At 40.4% G+C, this 25203-nt stretch overlaps 1 protein-coding gene across 6 annotated transcripts in view; it reads right to left on the bottom strand.

Annotated features, from left to right (window-relative positions):
• Positions 1 to 25203, bottom strand: part of sdt (stardust) — a 74098-nt gene that overhangs the window by 41597 nt on the left and 7298 nt on the right. For all 6 annotated transcript variants that reach the window (XM_032439574.2, XM_032439582.2, XM_032439579.2 and 3 more), the window contains exons 3-4: positions 17971 to 18153; positions 17847 to 17904 (exon numbers count right to left, since the gene is read on the bottom strand). In XM_032439574.2, the coding sequence (XP_032295465.1) occupies positions 17847 to 17904; positions 17971 to 18153 (241 nt within the window). The remainder of the gene's footprint in view (positions 1 to 17846; positions 17905 to 17970; positions 18154 to 25203) is intronic.

Below are 25203 nucleotides of genomic sequence, written 5' to 3' on the forward strand. Positions count from 1 at the left end.
ATGCCAGCTGATTGAGTGGAAATGGATATGCATGGCAAAACTGTGGGTGTTACCGCCCTTGGGGAAATCTCTGACGTTTGCGTACTTGAATGCGTAACTCTCGATTTAACCAGCTGGAAAATTAAATATCGCACAAATTTATATACATATATATATGAAACAAGTAAGACTGACCAATTGGGAGATATCCTTTACCAAGACATACCCTCTAACCCACTCTGAGCTGCTTTCACAAACAATCCAGCTTCCCATCAAATGTACTTCTGATTTGCCTTATGCGTCATTTCGTGTAATTGGAATTCCAATCTGAAAACCTTACAACGACAGCCGAGTCGATAAAGACATGTTTGCCTAAATGTCCGTCCGTCCGTATTCACATTTGAATTCGTCGATCTTTTTTCAAGATATCGATAACATGCAAACGATAAGAATCGATAACAATCGAAGCTTGGCAAAATATGTGTTTCTCTTTTTGAACACCTTTTCCCTTCCCTGCAAACTTGTTACCTTTTTCGTCTTTGCTATTTGCTTGTAGGTTTTGTCGGTTGTCCTAATCACAGTTTGATTGATTTGATTTGAGCTTGAAATGTACTCATTTGTGAACGAGTGCTATGCACACATACATGCACATACATATGCACATATGAATGTAACTAGAACACGAATGAAATTAATGAATTTAGAGCAATACCGAGAAGGTTTATCATACTAGATGCACATGTACATAAATATGTACAATTTTATGACAAAGCAATGAAACTCGATAATGTATGTATGCACATGCATTCATGCACATACATATTTACATGCATGTGTATGTACATGTTTGGATGACAATGCTGCTGCAGATATTTAAAGAATAGTTGAGATATTTTAAGGTTAAGTTCATAGCAGCAAAATGAACGAATTTCGAGACTAGAAACAGCTCGGTTCAAACCCAGTTTACAGCCTGGATTTACATACATTCAAAAGCCATGAAAACTTGAGGGGCATAGTATGGGGCTAAGGATACGAGAAGCACAGTCGGAGCTGGAAAATTAAATTTATGCTAAAAAGAAAAGTCGCTGTTTGTCTATTGAAAATCACAATTCGAACCGACACCTGAGTACAAAGGTGGGCTCATGAACCGCACATTAAGGTGTGGCGAGTTGTTTCTTTGAAATCGCGAGTTATAATTATGGATGGATGGATTGGATTGACTTCTTTGTAGACAAACACATGCACATGCACATATGCATGTGCGAGTAAGTAAGGCAAATTGCGAATATGTTGAAATTAGCTGAGATTCTGGCGACAAGCCGCACACAAATTGAACTCCATTAGTTAGGCTGATGATGATGATGATGATGATGATGATGATGATGATGATGATGATGATGATGATGATGATGATGATGATGATAATGATGGCGTTGAGGACGACGCTGATGACATTGGTGATGATAATAAATCAGGAATGCACAGAAACATGGAGCTTTAGCTGTCACTTTTATTGCTTTTCAGCTGCAGCTTGGCACGCCCGAGTGCTCGTATTAGCCCCCGCAGGTCCTCTCAGCTTTCAGCGTATACTCAGCGCAGCCTCGGCTTTAATTTCATTTCGACGCCCTTGCATTTGCCATACCCTGCATGCCAGCAAAATTGAAGCGCCGGCAGTCAAGACTTGTGTCAAAGGACATGACCTACAAACGCTGGAAAGCGCATTCGTGGGCGAGACCCTAGAGTTGGGAATCCAACACGGTCTTTAACTGGAGTCTCAAATACCCAAAGCTAAGTCAAAGAGAGCCTAGAGTTGGGCATAAAGCACGTATTTTAACTGAACTCCTTAATACGCAAAATTAAGTCAGGCAGAGCGAAGAGTTGGGAATCAAACACGGTCTTTGATGAATTAAAGAGAGTATAACCAGGAACGAGCCTTATCGTTTGCCTGGTAACTAGAGACGATCGAGACAGTTTGATTTCTGTGTCCCAAGCAAGACCTTAAAGACATTTGTTTACATCAAAATTAATTTTTAATTATTTTCCATCCATTGAGCTGCTTGCAAATACATAGACTTGACAGTTAGTAAAAACCACGAGCGAAAAATTAACCCCTGATAGGCATAGGGATAGCAAGGACAGACAGGGTATCTAGCTGTTGGCCAGATGTAAGGCAGGCAAGCAAGTGTACGTGTGCTTGTTAGTTTTTTGGGCTGTTGATTGCGCCCAAAAGTGGCTGTCAATGAAGAAGCAGGCGGAAGGCAGGCGTCGACGTCTGCCAGGGAAGGGCCAGAGTCGAGGGCAGTCGCTCAATCTTGAGTCTAGGCTGCGCCCTGTAACTGGGCCGCATATGTATGTATGTATGTATGTATGTATGTGTGTATATTCAACGCGCCACGCCCAACAGCCACCGCCCCACGCCCTACGGGAGCCTCGCCCACGCCGCGGCCACTCGCAATTGCAAATCCAATTAGGCGCCGCTGCGTTGTCAGCGTCGTCGTCATATGTCATTGAACCTCCACAGACGCAGCAGGCGCTGGCAGCCATGCTTTGACTTTTAATCTCATTTGTGTGTGTGTGCGTGTGTGGCATGCCTCTCCGCATGACACGCCTTGTCAGTTGCAAGGCGATTGAGTTCATGTCCATGTCCACGTCGAGTGCGTCGAGGGAGGCGCCGCCTCTGCGTTGCACATGCAACTGTTTAACTTGCCCAGTTAAAACAGTAAACTCTCTGCTCTGTGTCCAGCGTGCCCCATTGGTGCCACGTTATTAACCTTAATTAGCAATTAATGGCGCTGAGGGCCAAATAGATGTTGCGCACATAAATTGGATAGCCCATCGTCATTGTCATCATCATTATCGACTTCAGTATATCGAAGCCAATTGCCAGACAAGTTCTCTCTCCGTGTGTGTGTGTGTGTGTGTGTGTGTGTGTGTGTGTGTGTGTGTGTGTGTGTGCATGCTGGATTTCACACACTTGCCACTGGGGCATCTAATGGGCCAAGCGGAAATCAAAGCGCTGACAGATGCAGCGCTTTAATTGACGCAACGAATCGATAAACAATAAACCAAAGTGCTCTCTAATTGCAAACACAATGAATGAGAAGCAGCAGCAACAACAACAACAACAACAACAACTCGTCCTAACTAGCAACAACAACAGCGCAAATTGTATGCACAACGCTGCTCAAACTGTGCGCATAGGTTGAACAGCCACTGTGAGCAAACATGCTTAAGTATTCAACTTGACGCCTTGTTTAACAAATTTATCCGATATTAATCGAACAAACACGATATGCACGATATATATCCATCTCGATCCTGTCACGTCCGTTCGTTCGGTTTACCATAATCAAGGCAAGTCTGATTCTTTTAAAACTGTTCCAAGTAAATGCTGCAAAACAAATCGAATGATTTCAATTGATAGCTTTAACTTCAAATGAAATTCTGCAAATGTTTAGCCTCATCCTTGAGACACAAATTTCACCCTCTTATCGCGCCTCCATGTCCCAAGATCTTGCGTAGATCGTCTTAACATCTATGTAAAATAAAACTCAGAATAGTTCGGGCAAATCAAAAAAATCGTCTCAAATTTGAAGCGCTGGCCAAAAACTTGACGATTTGTCTTGGAATATAGAATAAGTAGCTAAGTTCTTCAACTGAAGCTAAGCATGCTTTGTGCTTAGTTTTGATAACTTTATCTAGATGAGATTAGATAAGACTGAATTCACAAGATACGAGTTTGAAGATGTCAAAAGATAACTTTGTATTAACATTAGATATAACTGCTTTGCGCGAATCAAGAGTATGTCTAAAATTTTAGCTGAAAGATTCATCTTTTGTATACTCATAAATAACTGTTGAAATAACTTTGGAGCATATCTTGCAGCTCAAAAGAGCCACAAAATGTAGAGCAGCATGAATAAATGTAGAACCTTGCCTCTTGTTGGAAAAACACCTGTTGTAATAGCATGTGCTGCCAGGTACGAGAGCTGCCTCTTGCCAGCTGCATTTAGTTGACTGGGAACTGAGACGCTTATGGGTAATAAGTTATTTGTTTATCTGTTTGTTGAATTTACAATATTTCAATTGAAAATTATTGCTGTATTCGCTGTTGCATGTTGAATTATTTATTTATTTTACTTAATAATGTGTTGGCCTTTAATCAGCTACGGCTTCGATTGTCGCATGCAATTAAAATTTAATTGTAATTAAATAATGATGTGTCGTGTGCTCATTGTAAACACAAGTGGCTCTGTGTGTGTCTGTTGTGTGTGTCTGTTGTGTGTGTGTGTGTGTGTGTACTCTGTATATAATTACTTGTGTTTATTTAACTATATGCCCCACCTGGACAGCACTGGCCAGACATACTCAACGCTTCCCAGTTCCCAGTTCCCAGTTCTAAGTTCTCAGTTTGCCTGCACCTGCTTGGCCCGCATGTCGTATACGTGACATTTGAGCCATGTGTCTGCGCGTCTCAGCCCCATTTGACTGCAGCAGCCCGTTTGGCTGGCGCTTACTCACTAATTGGCCATTAAATAATTAACATCACCGTGCCAACGAATATTATTCTCATACCAACTTTTAAAATGTGATTCGATATCGAATCGTACTCGCATTCCTACAACTTTAATTCAGTTTTATCTCCGAGAGCCCGTTCGTGTTCGTTCATTTTAAAGTCTCAGCCCATATCAAATTTGGTTAAACTAGGCATAATGCCTTTCATAAGCCACATTGTGGCAGAACGCATCTCCGAACCTAGAAAGTATTTATATTCTTGGTCGGAACGACGACTGATGCGATACGAAGGCTTGGGAATCCGCAAAGAAATTTATTATTTGTTATCGATACCATTTTATTATTTCGATTATATCGATGAGCATCGATTTTGACACTTGAGATTTTGGACATAACTCAAAAACTGTTCTATAAAATTGAGGAAAAAAAAAACGAAGCGCTGCTCAATTTCATTGAGATCGGACAATAAACACCGAAGTTAATCACAAACGCACAAATCTCACAGTATGGGACTGTGTATATATGTATATATAGTATATAGATGGAAGCTAGAATGTTGGTAAAGCTAGATCGGCACGTGGTGTAGGGTATCTCCTAGTCTATGGCGATCGGTCCACAAAACGTGTGTGCATGTGTGAAAAGAATTCTGTTTGTTTGCATCAGTTAAGATGCATAAATACTTATAGAGTTTCTCTGACAGGGCAGGGTATTCAGTCTTCGTTTTGGCTTTGATGTGTAAGTTAACTCACTCTCACACTTAACCTTTAAGCGACTCTCTTGCCAGCTCGCAACTAGCATATGCTTGCGTATACTATAATATATACTCTATTACATAATGTGTACATGCATATGTACATACATATGTACATGCATGTATGTGTACTATAGCTAGCTGTGTATGTATGCGAGTATCATTATTTTAACATTCTTTTCTCAGCTTTATAGCCGCGTTGCTGTTCTGTTTCTGATGTTGTTGTTGCTGTTGTTGTTTGTTAGCCATTTTTCAGCATCGCTTTTGTTGCTATTTGTGAAACTCGTTTGGTGCACAAGATTTCGTTTTTATACTCGTACTTTGCTTTATCTGCGGCTCTTCTTATTTCGCTTTGTTTTTTCTCTTGTTTTGCTGTTTCTTCTATATTTTATCTACGTAGCATGTGCGCGGGTTATGTAACCGCAAAATGATGTATCGCATTTCCGAGGCTGCCGTTAGCTGCTGGCTGGCATCTGGAGGGACGGTCTAAGGGTAAAGGTGTGGAGTGGGGGGGAGGGGGGGGGGGCCTGCCCATGACCGGGCCATGAACTTTTGCAGCCGTCTGTTCCTGGGCACCTGCTGCACTCGGAACTCGGACTGGGAACAGTTTGTTTTTTGTTTCAAACTGTTCACGTTTTGCTTTTGTGAACAGCTAATTAAAATATTTGCATATGGATTTGAAGTCATTTTGCGCTGTGCACAAAATATTTGTGAAAGTAACATGGTAATTTGTTATGTTATGCATTGACTTTCGTTTACCATAAGAAAGTCGAAAAATTAGTTTCGTTTTATGTCTCACGTAATCCACATTAAATGCTTGTGTTTTTTTTTTTTTTTTTGTTTTTTTGTCTCTTTCATTTTTTGACAGATTTATTTGTTTTTACTGTGTACGCGTAGATAAGAAATGGCAAACATATAAATCTGGCCTTCCCTCTCTCTCTCTCTTTCGCTCTCTCTCTCTCTCTCTCTCTCTCTCTCTCTCTTTCGCTCTCTCTCTAGAAGTCGCTCCCTCTAGCCCTCTCTACATATGCAGGAATGAAAAGGGGTAGGAAACTAAGCTGCTTTGTCCCTTTAAGGTATGTACATACACATGTACATACACATGTACATATACATGTACATACACATGTACACACATATGTACATATGTTCATACATATTAGAAGGACAGCTTGATCGAACTTTGTGCAGAGTTTAAATTTTGCTCACGTGAAAACTAAAACTTGAACATTTTGGCTATGTCATTTACATTTCTTATAGTTGTGCATCATCAAAAATTTTACTCATTTTATTTCTTCATGTTTACAGCTTACTTCAATGAAGTCTTACTTCATTCATTTTTGGCATCGGATGACAAAATCGATGTGAAAACAATCGATGACTCGATTAATCGAAATCTAGAAACATCGGTAAATCGATTAATGCTGTAAATTTGCTAATTGCTCAAAAATATAAAGACGGCATAACTTCGATACTTCGTATATTGAACACCCTTCCACAATTGTTGTAGCTTATCATTTTGCAGATATGCGGAAATTAACGAAAATGTCTTTTAGAGCAGAACATTATTTTTTTGACGAAACCTCCTTGGCCGACCGATTTTTCCTATATGTACAGATGATGAAAAGATATTGCACATATTTTGGGAGCATGGTAAAATTAACAAATCCCAAGTTTGGTGAACTTCTTCATGGAAGAAATTATATTTCATGGCATATACGATATGCTGGTCCGATTCGGCTGACTCCGATATATGTTAACGCTAGCTGCAATATAAAGACGGAATCATGCACAGCTTCATGACGAGAGCTTTAGACTGAGACGGAAGGATGGACAGACACACATGCGTGACTGAAAAATTAAAATGTACCCATCTTGAGCTAAGCTTCCATTTAAAAATATGTTCAAGGAACCGAATAACGAACCGAGTGTTGGAGTCTGTCTTAAAGCTGAAGAATAAACTTTCGTTTATTAAACCTTTGACCCGAATTTCTTATCCAAGAAATAAGTTCTGACAAAGATCTTTCAGATCTTCTATCTGAAAGCCTGGCCTTTTGGTCACCCTGAACATGTTTTGCTTTTGATAATGTTTTTCGATGAATCTGCTTTCGATACTTTTCAGAATTTGAATAGTTTCAGCCAAAAGCAAACAGAATCAATGAAGCCTTTTTTTTTTGTCTACCTCGCCTTCAATATAACTTTGATCTAAAATCGTAAAATCGTTGTCAGCAAAAAGCAGAGTTGATAAAATTGGCGGCAAAGTGCCAAAAGATTGTGATTTTAAATCTATAAATAATTTAAGTGCCTGATGGGTTAATTAATTGACATTTGAGCACGATGTCAATCTTAATGAAGACCAAAAAAAAATTAATATAAATATAAGTCCTATTTTTACAGCCAAATTGCTTAGCCAAGCGGCGACTGGAAGCCGGCAAAAGTCAAATTTAAATACCTGCGATATATGTCGAAGTACTTGATTTTCGACCGAGACATAGCATTTGCTATGATGTGGCAGATATGTTGGACGAACAGCAAATCCTGGAGCTCTGAATGGAACTGCCATTAATTTATTATTATGAACCGGATTTTAAACCAAACTAACTGCTTCAAAGTCAAGCGGAACCGGAACCGGAACCAACCCAAATTAAAGTCAATCGGGCAATTATAAATAACAAATATGATTTGTATGTTGAAACCAAGACTTAAACGAGAACCTAGGCTCATGAATGTAGGAAACCAGGTGGATAAACTGAGCCTCAGGCCAAACTAGAGATGAGCTCTTGCGGCACGGCCCAACACGAAACACGAAACTGACTTTATTAAGCATCTGAAGACGATCGATAATGTAGAGGTTTGTTACCATAATTATATAATGGGAATCGCATCAGGATCTGCCTTTATCTGCCTTTATAACATATGGATGGAGAGATCGTGCTCATCGTGTTGCTGAGGCTAGCACGAGCTAGCACTAGCTTGGACCTAATCTCATTATTAATTATATTATTATTGATATTGTCATTGTCATTGTGTGTTTATTGTGAATGCAACAATTAATATTATAACGCTTGTTAGTAATATTATTGGATTATATGATTATGAAACTGAATACAATGGATTATGATTATTAAGATTATTATTATTGTCATTGTTATGAATATGATTATTGCTATGAATTTTCATTGGCTGCCTCGGGGGATTTCCTTAACCTACTTTCGTATTGGCCTTAATTTATTCATTTGTCAAAAGCGCATCCTAGCGGCAATCATTTGCATTGTTGTTTTGTTTATTCAACTTGACTAATTGACAGACCTTTGATCAGAAAAACATGTTGACTTCCCCCGATGCTGCCCCAGCTCCTTAACTTTAAACCATATCAATAGCAGTGTGTGTTAACAGATTTGATTGGATGATTTCCCCTCTGCCAGCCAACCCGCCCCATCACACATACACGCACACACACACGCACACTCAAACGTGTGCACACATTTATTACTCATACGCTGGCCAGACTGCCGTGGCGAGTGTCTCTTATCAGTCGCTTATCAGGCAGCAGCACAACGTAAACAAGAAATTGTTTAATTGTTAGCATTGCCATTCGGTCTGCGCCATCACAATAGGGTGCGGGGCACAGGTAATGGGTGTGTGGGAAGGGAATGCGGGAAATGGATAACATGGCAGCTGTTAGCTGATGGACGGTCGCAGTTTTAAATGCCTTCAATATGGCAGCAGAGCAGCCAGAGAAGCCACAGCAGCCAGCGGGAATGTCAGTAGGGAGAGCGAGTGACATAGATGTGGGCAAAGAGGGCGGTAGAGCGGAAAAGGGCAGCCTGTTGTCAGTCAGTCTTTCTGTGTGTCTGTGTGTCTGTGTGTCTGTGTCTGTGTGTGTGTGTTTACCTTTTAAGCACTTTCAACTTTAAATTGAATTCATTTCGAGTTGATGATGACGCCGACCCTGATGATTGTCAGCGTTGTTGGCATTTTCAGTTTCAGCTTGCTTCTACCCGGCCCCCTCCCTCCCCCCATCGCCCACAACCCCTCCTTTCGCCCACCCCATCGCACGTTCTCGTATTCTTTTCTACTTCATTCTCATTTTTTTTTTTCTTTTTTTTTTTTTTACTTGTCATTGTCGTCGTTGTTCTCATTGCTGGTATAGCTGCTGTTATTGCTCAGGTGTGCATTGTCTCACGTTTGTTTATTTATTTGCTCGCTTGATTGCCCCACACTTGGTTTGCTTACTGCTCTTTAGTTATTACTATTATGTCTTTCAATTGCAGTCGCGTCTTGCCAACTCGCTAACCCATCTGCCCCTGGCACCTGGCACCTGGCACCTGGCCTATGCCCACGCATCGTGCCTGTTCCAATTTCAATATCAGCTTCAGGTTGCCGCTCATTTTTCCGTTCGTTCCGTTTTCCAGAATCTGGCTCTGGACACGTCGCCACTTGTGCTGGGCTGGCAACAAGTGGCCGCAACAACAACAAAAGCTAATAAATTGGCTTTTAAAATGATCTGCCCAATATCCAATTATACGAGCAGCGGATTTGTAGCGGTAAAATAAAAAAAAAAAACCAAAAAAAAAAAAAAGGGACTAGCAAAAAAATAATAATAGCCATAAAAAACAAATTAATGGATTGAAGAGAATAGACAATTAAATGTGAACAAAAAACAACTCTAGTCGTAAATGCCAGACTAGGAAATACCCTCAGCACAGCGCCGAGCTGCCATTACAAAAATTCTAGTCTCCCACACACACACACACACACACACACTCATTCACTCGGTGCTTATTGTCCGATCCCCATGAAAAATGTGTTAATTGAAATTCATTTTTTTCGTGCACAAGCAGAACTTTTGCTTAAATTGCAAAGACCTTAGACCTCTGGAGTCGCAGAAGCGTTCTTCTGCCTGTTACATATATTAAAAAAAAATAATAATAATAAAATACTCCTTATTGCACGTTTTCAATGGGCACAGTATAAAAATAGAAACAGCTACAATAACAGTTGGCAAATTAAAACTTAGCTCAACGAATTTCATCAATTTCCCACCAAATATACTCTGTACATCTCGTGCCGATTGTCTTAGAGATAATATAAGTAATTGAAAAGCTTTAAATCTTGTTTGATTTGTGCGCCGAACTATTCCAATTATGCATGCAATTCAAACACGTATATTTCTCATCAAGAAAAATACAATCAAATGCATAATGTGGGCGCATTGATTTTATTATCAATGTAGCTTTTAAATGTAATTTATTAACTTACAAGTTTGGTCATATTTCTAGCTAATACAGCTCTTAAAATATTGCTAGTTAAATAATTTCTTTTTTTTAAATATTTGCAAGAAAATGCAAATAAAGCAAAGCTGTTTGATGCCCTTCAAGGGTTTCTCCTATTTACAGGGTGTTGCAAATGGCGCCAAAACGAGAGAGATAGAGAGAGAGAGAGAAGGCATATAGAGAGTGAGCAGAGAGATAATGCGAGAGAGCCGAGAATGCAACAGCAACTGTTCGAATAAGGCAACTCTGGCAGCAAAGCGTGCAGGTAGAACGGCAACAACAGAGACAACAACAACAACAACAACAGAGACATAAAGTAAAACAAAGAACAAAACAATTTACAAAAGAAAACTAAATAATATAAATAAAAACAGAAAAAAAAAATAAAAACAGAGCCAACATCAAGCCGAAGCAGTTGCGGAAGCACCAAAAGCAACCGCATTGTGCTCGTGTTGTTGAGGGGAGTGCAGGGCAGCAGCAGGTGCCCGAGCCAATCCGAAAAATTCGAATAGATAACGAAGCTATTTAGCCCAAAAGAAACGCACACAAACAATTTATAAACCAATTTATTTATCAAACTCCAGCAGAAGGCACAATTAGATGAAAACTTCGAACTTGGCAAGAAAAAAGCATACATATTTTAAAATCCAACTCATTTTTCCTGTAACCATTTCGAGTACGCTCTAGAAAACTGTTTCCAAAGGAAATTCGTTGCTTTTGTAGGAATATATTCAGTCAGCTTTACAAGTGACTTTGTTCCAAATGTCTCTAACTGAATAACACGTCAAATCGAGCGCTGAGAAGCTTTATCAAATTTCCCCCTACACGTGTGGAATATTGGTGGAATTTGTTTACCATCCGAACAGCTTTAAAGATTTTTTCTATCTCCACGCCAATTAACTTACTAAACTTCATAGACTGACAGAATTTTAGCAATTGTAAGGGCTTGGTTCAAAAGTCCTACACTGTAAAGCTCAAACAAAGCTGATTTACAGGTGACAATCGCTCTGTGTGGCTCAAGTACCCTGATAGACACATTTCTAATACGTTTCCCATATGGCTAGGAGTGTGGGATTCATAACTTTCACCAGTTCAATTATCCCAAGTGAACAACTTAACAAGAAGAGCAAGAAAAGTAAGTCTCTCTCGAGAGTTAACCCTCTCTTAACCCCCTGTAATCCTTAACGAAACACCTTTCGAGACGTACATTCTCATTAATTTAAGATTTTACTGTATCGAAACACACCCGAAACTTTGAAGAGCTTTAAATATATATATAAAAACTACAAATTGTATTTAACAGTATTTCCGCCCATTTTCCACTCTTCCGTGAAATGAAATCAAAGTTCACTTCCGAGTTTGTAAAGATGCGCACATATTGGCAAAACTTTAACTGAGTATCTGAGACGACTTCCTTAAGAATATTGTATTTTACAGAGTTTCGGAAACAATTGACGCAATTGCGACCATTTCGTAAGATAATATCAGTGATATTAATTCGGCTTGACCATATACTTGCAAGCCACATTTGGCCGTATGACACAATAGATCAGCCTTTCTGGAGAAAATCGCACATTTGAAGCTATAAAAATTAAAAGCAGAAAGCAAATCGAAATGAAAGTCGAGTCGAAATGTGAATAGATGATGCAACATACACATGAATTGCACCTGAACGTGTGATTCGCGGAATCAAACACGGTTTCAAGGAATGTGGGCAAACCTGGCCAGAGGCGTGGCCAGCTGGGTGAGTGCCCGGTCAGGAGATTGCGGTATAATAATAAAAGTCCGTTGATGGGTAAGTCAATTGTTGTTGTTGCCGTTGTTACTTTTTGTCGAACAGACTTAGGGTATTATTTAAGCTGAAATGCGCTAACATTAATGCTGAAAAGTCAACGTTGGGGAAAGCAAAAGATAGTGACAGTAGAAAGTCAAAATTGTATTGCTTAAACAACATATCAATCACTTCTTAATAGCTTGAAAAGCTTCAATTAATGTTTTCTCGAATTGTTTAAGACATCAGTTTATTATTTACATTATTCATACGTACCCCAACAACGCCGGGTAATATCAGCCAAACTATTTGTAATACATAAAACACGTAAGCTTGCCAACACGTTTTCCTAAATAACTTCCGTGTTTCTCAGCCCATCTTTAAATGTTCTGCGCAAGACCGTATGTGCCATAGATTAGAACAAAATTGGAATCCGAATTGGCATGGAATCCATATGTATGACAACTTTCGACAGATATATGTACGTGCATACATATACCCTATAAGGCGGGCAATTCTCGTTTTCTGCCTGTTACACAACCAATATACCCCTGTTTAGCTATTTTCTATAGGCACAGGGTATAAGAATTGCAACGTCGAAAATGTGCTAAATATATGATCGAAGTTTAAAATGTGTTTTTTATAAAACGAAAGTATTTATGTGTTTGCTGGATAAATCGACTTACCAAAGGCGCCAGAAAAAGAGAACAAAAATAAAAGTCGGGAGCTCCCGACTAGGGGATACCCTGAACCCCCTGCTTCCAACATCAAATGCATATATATTCTATTTTAGAAGCAACATATCATGTTTCGTGACTCTAGCTTTTATTATTTACCAAAATTGCCCAAAAAACAGGATATCGATATCGATTCTTATCGATTGCTTGGAAACGGAGCAAGTTATCGATTATCGGAAACAAACTCGATATGCGCAGGCACTAGGAGCACCTACATCTAAAATTTCAAGTCTATAGCTCTTACATGTTCTGAGATCCTTGCGTTCTACATACGAACAGACAGAGAGACGAACATGGCTAGATCGACTCGACTATTGATGCTGATCAAGAATATATATACTTTATGGGGTCGGAGATGCTTCCTTCTGCGTGTTACATACATTTGGAAATCCTCTGCTCAAGTTTTGTTTCCTTAGAATTTTTTTTTTTTTTTTTGATAGGAATCGATAATTTCGCTGCAAAGTCAATTTGTGGTAAGGCCGCGCGTACCAGTTCGTTTTTCATTTGTCAAACGTCAAGCGTTTGTCACTTTGAGCTAGTTACTTTGTGCAAATTGCGCTGGTTTTTATAAGTTGCAACATTTTGTTGCACGCATTCGCATTGAGAGCTTATCAGCTGCTGCTGCAGCTGCTGCAGCTGCTGCGACTTTGTGCCAGGACGTTGAGGTCAAGCTTGTGTCTTAGCCAGCTTCTAAGCTGCTTCCCCTGATGCCCCTCTCCTCCCTCCCTCTGATAGACACTCTGCAGCGTATCTGTTGGTGTGTGCCATGCAATTTTATGGCCAACTGAGGCAATGACTTTTACACATCGCAGCACACGGCTGCCCAGCTACACCACCCGTGTGTGTGTGTGTGTGTGTGTGTGTGTGTGTGTGTGTGTGTGTAAGCGCTCAATTGTATCCGACATCAGCGAGCGCGTGTAAATTTCGTAAAGCAACTCACACAATTGACTCGCTGCCAGCAGAGAGCAGAGACGCCAAGAAACTTGCCTTACCGGATTTTGGATGCTGACCCAGCTAGCAGCAAGCCACTCCCCCCCCCCCTCCGCTCCACGCCCCTCACACGCCTACGCTCACACCTGCACGGACCGTGGGCAATAGACAAGAAGTGCTGCTCGCTCTCTCTCTCTCTCTCTCTCGTTCTCTCTCTCTCTCTGTCTGTCTCTCTTCTCCTCGCGCTCTGCTCTTCCCTTGTGCTCTCATCGTCTTCGTCTTTATATTGATTTCGCTTTATACAACAAATTCATGACTTTGGAATGTTAGCGTTTGTCTGTGTGCATGTGTGTGTGTGTGTGTGTGTGTGTGTGTGTGTGTGTGTGTGTGTGTGTGTGTGTGTGTGTGTTAGCAAACAAGTAAGTAATAAGTAACTTCTTTTTCGGCTTAAAGAAGAAAACTGGAAATTCTGGCGCCCATTTTGCTGGATTCTGTGACCCAAAAAAAACAAAATCAAAGGGGACTGAGGAGAATATATCAATATGTGGCTTACACACACACACACACACACACACACACACACACACGCACACACACACATAGAAACATACGGATATGGAGATAAAAATAAGATGAACATAATGTGTCAATGTCGATGTGGCATTATGTTTTCAAGAAGAAGACAAACAAATCAAGAGAAACATTAGAAACGACTGTATCCAAGCGAACAAGTTGCAGGCAAAGCAAAGAAAAGTGCACCTAAAAATAAGTTATAGACTTGTTAAGCCCCATTTACTCTTGATATTCACACATACATGCACACATACATACATATGTATACTGTATGGACTGTTTGTTTTTCTGAGTAAATGGCACAAAAGGAAGTTAGATTTCCTCTTAAACGTAGCGTTTGGAAATTGCAATCAACTTTAGGCATACTCTTAAAGATCTCAATAGTTAAACGATAGCTGGGTTATCTTATGCATAACAGGCTCAACGCACGAATTATATTTAGTTAGATTTCCACGAGCGGAAAATGCGTGGAATTCGGAATAACTCGACAAGGCTGAGCATGGCCAGCTGGCATAATTACTAAACGGCAGCTTTAAAGTCGCATTTAAGCTGTTAAGAAAAAAAAAACTAAATGTAGAACAGCGAGCCAATGCCCGCTGCCATAATTATGGGCATGTCTCGCCAAGGCGTAGAGCCATTGCATAATCGACACCCTCCGGCTTTCACTCGACGGAAAAGCGTTTCAATCAATTAAGCAAAATGGTCGAGTTCGTGGAATCTCGAGACCTGTACGCCACGAGAAGTGCTGTATTAGAAAAAAAGAGATATTTGTGCTGGTCTGGTCGGACTCGGTTCGAGCTTCGCTTTCAAACTGTGGCGGATAGCGGGGAGCGAGGCTGGGACTGGCAACCCGCTGGCGCATTTCACAGAAAGTCTAATAATAGCTGCATTCATAGTTGGTAAACATGGTTTACGGGGAAAAGCAGCTTTGTGCTGCTAAATTAAATGGAAACGAATCGCATATTGCGTGTACGCCAGTTATAATGACTTGAAGACAATTAATATTGAGTCCATAGTGTATCTAAAATGTAAATTTATTTGCTCGATTCACGTATGAACAATGCGTGTGCCAATTCCATTTTGTTGCATGCCAGTTGTGCATTTAAATCGAATGTCAAATATATTTATGTTTCTATTAAATCAATCACAATTCCAATTATCTCTACTTTTTGGACTTACGCCCCATATTTGGAGCAGGGGAAGGGGGTGTGACGCCCCCTAAAATTCTAACATATTTCAGTCGAAAAAGTAAAATGGCATTTAAAACTATGCCCAATTCATGTTTTTGTCGTATTTTATGAATTGTGCATTTTTGTAGTGTTTGATTTTTTTTTTTCATAGTTTCCACACACTTCACACAATAAAACTCGTTTCGTTTTCAGGTTAGTTTCCGAGTTGCCGTTACAAGCAAAGCGCTGGCAGCGCAGCTCAAACTGTAAGCAGCTTTTCTTGCTATATTTTCATTTTAATTGCAGTATTAAATGCTGCTAGTTAAATGCGGCTATCGTTTAGAGTATTATTATTATTACGTTTTTCTTAAATCTTCTATTTTTGTACAGCAACAACAACAACAACAATTTCCAGTCGGATGACTCTGCACTGGACGCCCACCGCCCACCGCCCACTGGCCACTGGCCACTTCCCATTTTCCATTCCATTCCATTCCATACACATTTGCATTTGTTGTTGTTGCCGCCGTTTTCTTTATGCATGGCATTGCTTTGGTTTTCCTTTTTTTAACAGCTGCCTGTGACTTTTTTGCACTCTCGCACAGTTCATGAATAATAAAAATGAAAAAAAAAAATAATATATATATAGATATATATAAAAAATAGATGCATAAAAATTGACAGCTGTGTTAACGGCTTATAACCGACGTCTAAAGTCTGAATCAACATACACACACGCACACACACACACGCGCGCACACGCAGCCACAATTGCCGTTTTGCAGGTAAAACTTTTTGAGTTTCCGAGTGAAGAAATGTCAACAATGCCGGCAAAAAGAAGAGGCAAACAAAAAAAAAAAAAGAAATACAGCTAAAAATGAAAATGTTGCTGTTCTACAAATGTATCTCAGCGCTGCGTGTACTGCATGAATGTTGCCGCCTGCCCTTCGCACCGCACAACAAAAACACAAAAGCACCAAAAAGAGCACGAAAACGCAACGTTGACGTTGACGTCGCTGTCGCCGTCGCCGTCTCTGCTGCTGATTCATGGATCGCGTTTAGCTCAGCTGGCAGCTGTGGCCGACTGACGGCTGACAGGCAAGCGTGCGGGCAGGGGACAGCAAGCTTATGCAGTTTGGCAAGCATTGGTTAACACTTACTTTAGTTAAGCGGCGTCGCTGTAGGCGTCAACTGAGCATAGATACGTTTGAATGTGTGCATAAACAAATCAAATTTGTTACACAAAAAAAAAAAAAAAATTAACAAAAATGAAGAAGCACAAGCACTGAACAGCACAAGCAAAGAAAAAACAAAATGCGCGTTAGAACGAAACGAAATGGCAATGAAACGCTGGCGCTGACGCTGGCGCAGACGCAGCAGCCAAGCAAACGCCCTAAGACCGCAACGCGCGCGCACAGACGTAGACACTAAATATAATATGGGGCGATGGATGGGGAACGTACATGAAAGCCGGCACGACGCAAACTAAACGAAACAAAGTGCAGCACAACGAAAAGAGCAACGCTGTGAACGGTACGACAAACGGCGACTGTTGCCACACAACTGATGCGATTAGTTGGCGCTGCGCAGCGCCAAAGCCGCAGTTGGGCACACAACAGAGCATCGAGCAGCGAGAGCGACAGCCGGAGCGTGAGCGTAAAACGTTTGAAGCTGACCACAAAACGATTGCAAAAACAAAAGCGTCAAAAAGCTGCGCGCGATGCCCGAACTAGCGCTAAGCGCAAGAGAGCATGAGCCGGAGAGAGCGAGATATGGAGTAAGAGCGAACGAACGGAATAAGTTCGACTGGCTGGCCAGAGTACAGTTGAGTGGCCACTGAAGCTTGTATATGAAATCAGCTGACTGCGCGCTTTGAAAGCCATTGCGCTAACAGAATGTCAACGAAATGTTATCAACATTTCAATTGTTCACATTTAACAGAATTTCAAGAACCCCCACTCTTTATGCAGCATTTTTTAAATTTGATCAACAAAATATGTGTCTTCTTCTTGTTACACGAAGCAAAGTATGCTACACAAAAGTTCCCGGAGATTGACTTATCGGATCAGATGCAGTACGTATAACTAATTGCTAAATAAAAAAAATACTTAAATCTAATTCAAAAGAATATTAAATGGAACTTACCCAATCTCGAATCATTTTTCTTGCGCACACGCAAACAAATTGTGCAGGATTTAATGCACTGCAAAAAATAATGTGAAATTAAAGACATTTTTTTTTTTTGAAATCGCAATCATTGGCAACTTACATCGTGTATGTGTCGTATGGCCTCAGTGCGCGATATATTGTCCAGGGTGAGTCCATTGACCTCGAGTATCTCATCGCCCACTTCCAGATTATCGCGATCGGACGGTGAGCCGTATAATTTAATTTTACCCTCCGCATTCTCAACGAGAATGATAACATAACCAGATAGTTCGACAACTTGTTGCTGCAAAGAGAGGGGGAAAGATAGAGAGAGAGAGAGAGAGAAAATGTTGTGAATATCTGTTATTCTAAGAGCATAATTGTATTACGCTTGTTATTGTACGTCTAGAAAATTGTGCTCAAGTTTTCAATGTTGTCGCATAAAGTAATTTGCATAAATGCGGCGGGGACCAGGTGCGGCAGGTGCGCTGTCCAAAACCAAATTAATTATACACAAATGCGGGCAACATTGACTAAACCAACTCAACGCAACTCAACTCAACCCAAGCCAACCCAACCCAACCCAAACCACCCACACCCATCCTTGGGCCTCGCCAGCCGCAGCAGGAGTCGCAATTTCTGCTTACATTTTCCTCGTGTAGGCGTTCAATTTGTCCGTGTGTGGATGCGAGCGGGTGACTTGGCCCATTATTGCTTGGGCTGGCTCGTTATGTTAATTACAACAAATTATGCTTGTGTGGCAACGCGTGCGACTACACAGAGCGAAATAATCAAGTATTATGCGGCCCCGCCCACACAAAACAGAATTTCTCACTAACGTTCAATTTACCAAAGTCAAGGAGTACCTTTTTATTTAAAGTGCGATTTGCTACGAAGTATTTGCTTAATTGAAATGGGTCCTAAAATGTTCTTGGAATAATCCGATTGTTATTGATTTAACTACAATTTCAGCTTGAATCAAAATTTCTTAAAATCTGTAACTAAAATTAAGTACGAAGGCAAACTGCAGAAATTGCAATTGAAATAATGACAAAATAATCTGAACATAAGTATTTCCGAATTTGAGTCAAGTTTTGTCTCAAAAAGTAAGCACAAAGTGCACTCAAAATAGGTATATTCATGCTTAATTCAAGTGTCCTCGTCTTGAATAAAGGAAGACTAATTTAAGTAATTATCAATATCGACAAAATTCGCTGCTCGATTCTAAACTAAGCGAAATGAAACTTTTTGTAAAACATAAATATAGGCAAAAGTAACAAAAGTAAGAAACTTTTGCTCGCTATACGGTTTCGTCTAAGTCCGCTTTTGGCACAAAGTTCTAAGCTCTGGCAGAAAACTTTCGCTGATATTTTCTTTTTAAATATTTTATATTTCTTTCTCTCGTGCTCTCAACTCGAAACTGCGAATAAACGAATATTGTTCAACGAGGCGATTAAATTCATGTTGGCGAGCGAATTTTACTTTTCGCGGAAAAGATTCTAAAACAGGAACAATTACTTCTCTAACTTTTCTACTTTCCTACATTTCGGCTTTCCGTGTAGGATCAACGAAGGAATTTATCCATGCTGGCGCCAGACCCAACCGAAATCACAAATTATTCCAGCATGCGCATTCCAAACATGTATTGATGCATGTATGTACGCATGTATGTATGTACGCATGTATGTATGCATGCATGTGTGCATGTTTGTATGTATGTATGTATGCATGCATGTACGCATGTATGTATGCACGCATGTATGCATGTGTCTGTGTGCGTCTATGTAAGCATGTACAAGCTGTACATACATACGCATGTATGCATGCATGTATGTAGGTGTTTATAGGCTTTTACTGGCGACTTCTGTACATAGATTAATGTATGTGCAAAATCAGTGAACGAGCCGTTTCATATTTGAATATTTTGATTTAGGCCTTGCATATAAAGATTTTACAAATCTTCATTTAAGATTTTGCATGTCTTTGTTTGAGCTAGCACGACTCTGCTCTAAAAGGCTTGCTTGTAAAAGTCAGAACAACTTGAACTTCAAAATTTAGTTTCAAAAGCAAAACAAAAAATATTAAAATAAGAAATTATTCTTTGTTTTTTAATATATATTAGACCAAATTAATTTTTTGCAATTCTTTGCAGACATTTTCGTACTAATTTAACGTATTTACCGAGTTGAATTAGTTTCATGATTCTTTTCCTTTCTTGTATTCAGATTTCTTAGATTTAGCTTAAACATTTTCTTTTTCTCAATTTCATTAATTCAATGTAAGAAGACACGGAAAGTATGGGAAATCGATTAGTTTTACATTGTTTCTCATCATATATAAAAAACCCTATAACAATTACCTGAAATAGAAACGATCGGTCGAAAATAAAGTTGTTGCATGAAATACTTTTTTGTTCATCAAGATATCTTTGCCCAACCAGGCATCTACTAAGTACTAGACCAACTATGCTGTTTATATATGAGCAAGTCCTTTAGAGATGGCACTATTTCATTTCTATCAAATGACAACAGAAGCGGCATGCCAAAGATATCCTTTGAAACTAAGTTCCGAGCTAGTCGGACAAATCCTTTGCAACCTTTCGAAACCAATCGAATGACTCGCTTGACTTGTTCTTGGAAAATCGTTAATTGTAAACTTTTCTTTTTTCATTTGTTCGATTTGAAAAATGTTCCTTTTGATGGCTGCATGGCTGTTAGAGCATGCCCAGCCTTGAGATACCACTTACCTAGCTCTAAGCAGACGTAACTTAATTTGAACTTCTTTCAATGCAGCCACAAGCTGCACATATATTTATGATATTGTTACATTTAACATACAACATTTGTGAGTTGAGAGATTCCACTCAGATTTGATGTTGCCAAATGAACAGATACTTTTATCAAACAAAATATCTGCCCGTTTGCTCAGCGATATAAACATGGTCGATATCAAATGTCTAGAATCTAGAAATCGCAGGTTTCTTTGGTTTTTTATATTTTGTTAAATTACAGCCCGAAATTGGGGCAACTGTGGCGGCAGCGAGAGTGGGTGCAAGAGATGTGGGCAAGTCAAATGGCAAATGATCTGGCACAGGTCAGCGGACAGGGGGCACGAGGCAGAGGTCGTGCTCAAAGCAAATTCTGTGGCAAGTGCGGCCAAACGCACACAATGCACAAAGGAACAGGGCGGCGATTGGGCGTGGTGAAAGTGCGATTGTTGCGAACGCTGCGGCATGCGACAGCAACAACAAATGCTGCCACAACAAAGCAACAAACAAACGAAACACTCAACAACGCAAAACCCAAGCGAACTGAACTCGAGTCGAGTCGAGTCGAGTCGAGTCGAGTTGGCAAACGGCCAACCAAAAGCCAGAGGAGACGCTGGACGCAGGACGCAGGACAATGCCACAAACAAATGGCCGCCAAAGGTGCAGGTGCAACAACAACAACAACAACAACAACAACTACGATGATGATGATAGCCTGACATTTGATAGTCTCCGCGAAAAAGTTTTATTTTAGCATTTTTTCTCTCTTTTTTTTCCGGCGCTTAATGTGATTAGGCAGGGCGCAATAACCAACAACAAGAACAACAGAAGCTGCAACAAAAGTCGGCCAATTGCTGCAAAGGCTGGTCACCAGGGGGCGCCACAGTCAACGACTGCAAGAAGAAGAAAAAACAGCAGAACAGCGACAAAAAAAAAAAAAACGGTGGCATAATTATTGGCGTTTCAGCGCCGGATGCGGGCACTCAACACACACACACACACACACACACAAGTGTGTGGAAGGGGGGGCGTAAATATGCACACATGTAAGGCGGGGGGGGGCGTGCGGAGGACGAGCCGGCGACACGGACACAAAACTGGAGCAGCCTCGGTCGCAGTCTCATCCGCAATTGCCAGTCGCAATCGCAATCGCAGTCGCAGTCGCAGTCGTCCCAGCAGGACTCCATCAACAGCATCCCCAAACCGCTAGCCTCAACACACACACACACACACACACACACACCCCCCCCCCCCCCCCCCCTCCACTACCACCACCAGCCTCACCCACTGTCGCACTTGAATGAAAAATGACAGCAATTACGCTTAAATTATGCGTTTGTTTTCATATGAGCGTCCTTGTCAGTTGTTTTTTGTTTGTTTTTTTTTTTTTGTTGCTGTACTTGAAGCTCATTTCACACATTGACACATAGACAGACATAGGATAGACATAGCGCCATGGGGCAAAGGCGAGATGGAGAGCAGGCGAGGAAGGAGCTAAGCAAATGCCAACATTCAAAATTTCCCTAGCCCTGAAAATGAATGGGCATGCTATGCGTGCGTGCACGTGTGTGTGTGTGTGTGTGCCCAGGAGGAGAAAAAAAAAAATACAAAGGCACTTAATTTGACATGGAGCTGCAAATCAAAAAGCAAATTGAATCTAGCCTTTGACTAAGTTAAAACGTTTAGTAATACATGTACATCAAATTGAATTAAAATTCAGATACACAAACAAAAATACACACACACACACACACACACAAATGCAATCATTTGGCAAAGCAAATGAAATTATGAAGCATATTAAAGAAACGTAAATTTGTCATTATTGTGTGCGCTAATGCATTGCCCAATGAATAGAAGCCACATCATGTGCATTGCCTTGAATTGAATACATTGGCGACATAAATATGCAGAGCATCTGTTGTTCGAGCAAGCGAAATGTTGCTGTAACTCAGCTGCTAATCAAACAGGCAACAACAACAACAACAACTCGAACAAGTACAAAGCGAACAACAACGACTTGACTTGTCATATTTAACATATAAATGGCAAAACAAATCTCTGGATATTGTTTTAAATTATGCGCGCACACACATGCACACAAAACAGCGACAGCGACAGCGACAGCGGCAGCGGCAGCGGCAGCGACTGCGACAGCGACGCTGGCTAATCAGTCAAACGGCAAAAGAGTGCGTGAGAGGGAGGGAGAGGGGGGGGGGGGCAGCAAGAGAGCAAGGCAAAGCGCTTAGCCGGTTTACGGCTGATGTTTGTAGACTTGCTGCGTGCTGCCTTATGCTGTGTAGACTTTTACGCATGTATTCGCATAAACAGGCGCAAAACTGCCAAAATATGGCTGCAAATTGTTGTTATTGCTGCAAACACCCAGCCAGCTGCTTGCACATAATTTGTTGCTGCGTTTTTTTTTTTTTTTTTTTTTGTTTCTTCTTCTTTTTTGTTGTAGACTTTCTGCCAGTTCAGTTTGGTACGATTCACTCGCGATGTCTGGCGGCTGGCCATGGCGCATGCGCCTGGCGTATGCCTGACATGCACACACACACACACACACACATGTGCGTCGCTGCCAGCGTCGACGTCATCGCTTCCGTCGTGATGCGGCTGTCTTTTGTGAATTAAACGCACACATACACGCACACACATATGCACGCTTACACAGTTACACTTAATGAAGCAAATGTTCCGTTACTCGCCTCTTTTTTTGTTGTTGTTGTTGTTGCTGTTGTTGTTGTAGCTTGCAGCACGCAGTGAACAGCAACAACAACAACATTAGCAGCAAAAACTTTTCGTATTTCATGGCAATAGTTGCAAAGTTTTGACAACTTGGTGAGCGAAGTGTGAGCGAGGGGTGCGGGGATGCTTGCGAAAAGTGCGCGCGGTGTCAAAGGGCGCCTCAAGCGTAATTTACAGTTTGACACCCGCGCGTACACACACACACACACACACACACACACAGACACGCAGTGGAACACACACACGCCGACAAGAGACACGTTAACTCGCACAACTGCTGCAGCAGAAATTTGCCTGCATACTTTTCAGCGCAGCTGGAAATAATTTGATCCAAAAATAGCTCAAAAACCTCGAACAACATTCGCAACTTGAATGGCAATAAAACATTCATTTAGCACAGCGCTTGCGGTTAGCAAATGCTTAAAAGCAACAATATTTTCATCATTTCAATTAAATATTCATATTGACCATCGAATTACAGCTTTACAGTCTCTGCTCTTTCGTCAAATGTAATCTAACAGAAATTCGTTGCGTTTGGACATTTTTTTTTGTTGGGAAATCTAGGCAATTTTAATTATTTTAGTGCTTTAATGCGGGCTCAAACCATATGGCAATTAATAAACAAGTAAAAGGCTTTAGGCGAGAGCTTTCGTCTGGGGGATACCGTAAATCATCTTCTTCTCAAATTGTAATACAAATTGTAATACAAATAAATTTAACAAAATATAGTTTCCTCGGTAGGGGGTTCGAACTCGCCGCCTCTACTCAACAAGCACAACAAAAATAGAGTCTTAATTAGAGAAAAATGAATTCAAAACAATTCAATTGCAATTGCAATGCTTTTTATAGAATTCCAAGAAGGCGCACATGAATGTGTGCGTGTGTGTACGTGTGTGTGCGTGTGTGTACATGTATACAGAAATTCTTGGAATTTGCGCTTGCTGCCAAAACACATTTTCTTGAATAGCTTTTGTATTTCTTAACCGATCTTAATAATACATCATATTGTGCTATAGAATATTTGTGTGTTCAAAAAAAGGCAATTGCCTGCAAATTGTGGTTTATATTGATGGGCAAACTAAATTTGTTCATTTACTTGATTTATAACTATGAGGTAGTAGCGGGTGGGTGGTGATAGCTATAAATGAAAGATATTTAATATTTATATACTCTAGGAGCTACATGTCATGTTTGGTGACTAGCTAGGTGCCAAACTATATTACGGGGCTTGGAAATCATCTAAATCATCTAGCTAGGCGCCTTCTAAAAAGACGTAGAATTGGAGGAGTCCGAATGCGGAGGAGATTGCGAAGGTCTCATCCAATCGATCTCTCAAATCGACTTATATAATCATTGTAAATTTATATGACTCAACATTAGAACAAATTGCTAAACTTTAAAAACCGTTGAAAGAAAGGGAAAATCTTACAGAATTGGTTATTTTTATACCCTGAACCCATTAAAAATGGGTATAAGGGTATATTGTAGTTGTGCGAAATGCAAATGTATGTAACAGGCAGAAGGAAGCATCTCCGACCCCATAAAGTATATATATTCTTGATCAGCATCTATAGCCGAGTCAGTATTCGGGAGACCCGACTAGGAACTCTTACTTGTTATTATATGAGTTCGGGTATAACTTATTGAATATTCCTGTAGGAAATATGTAAATGAACACAATAAGCTGAGACTTAAGTGGAATTTATGTGGTTGCCAAAGGCTTGGGCACAAGTCAGTTGCCTTTTTTGCACGTTTTCTTTTTCGAGAATTGTGAAAGTTTAAGTTAAATGTTGAACTTTTGTGAAAGTCTACTAATTCTTGAAGTATTTGAAAATAATA

Source organism: Drosophila virilis, chromosome X (genome assembly GCF_030788295.1).
Source record: "Drosophila virilis strain 15010-1051.87 chromosome X, Dvir_AGI_RSII-ME, whole genome shotgun sequence".
In the NCBI taxonomy this organism is placed as follows: Eukaryota; Metazoa; Arthropoda; class Insecta; order Diptera; family Drosophilidae; genus Drosophila; species Drosophila virilis.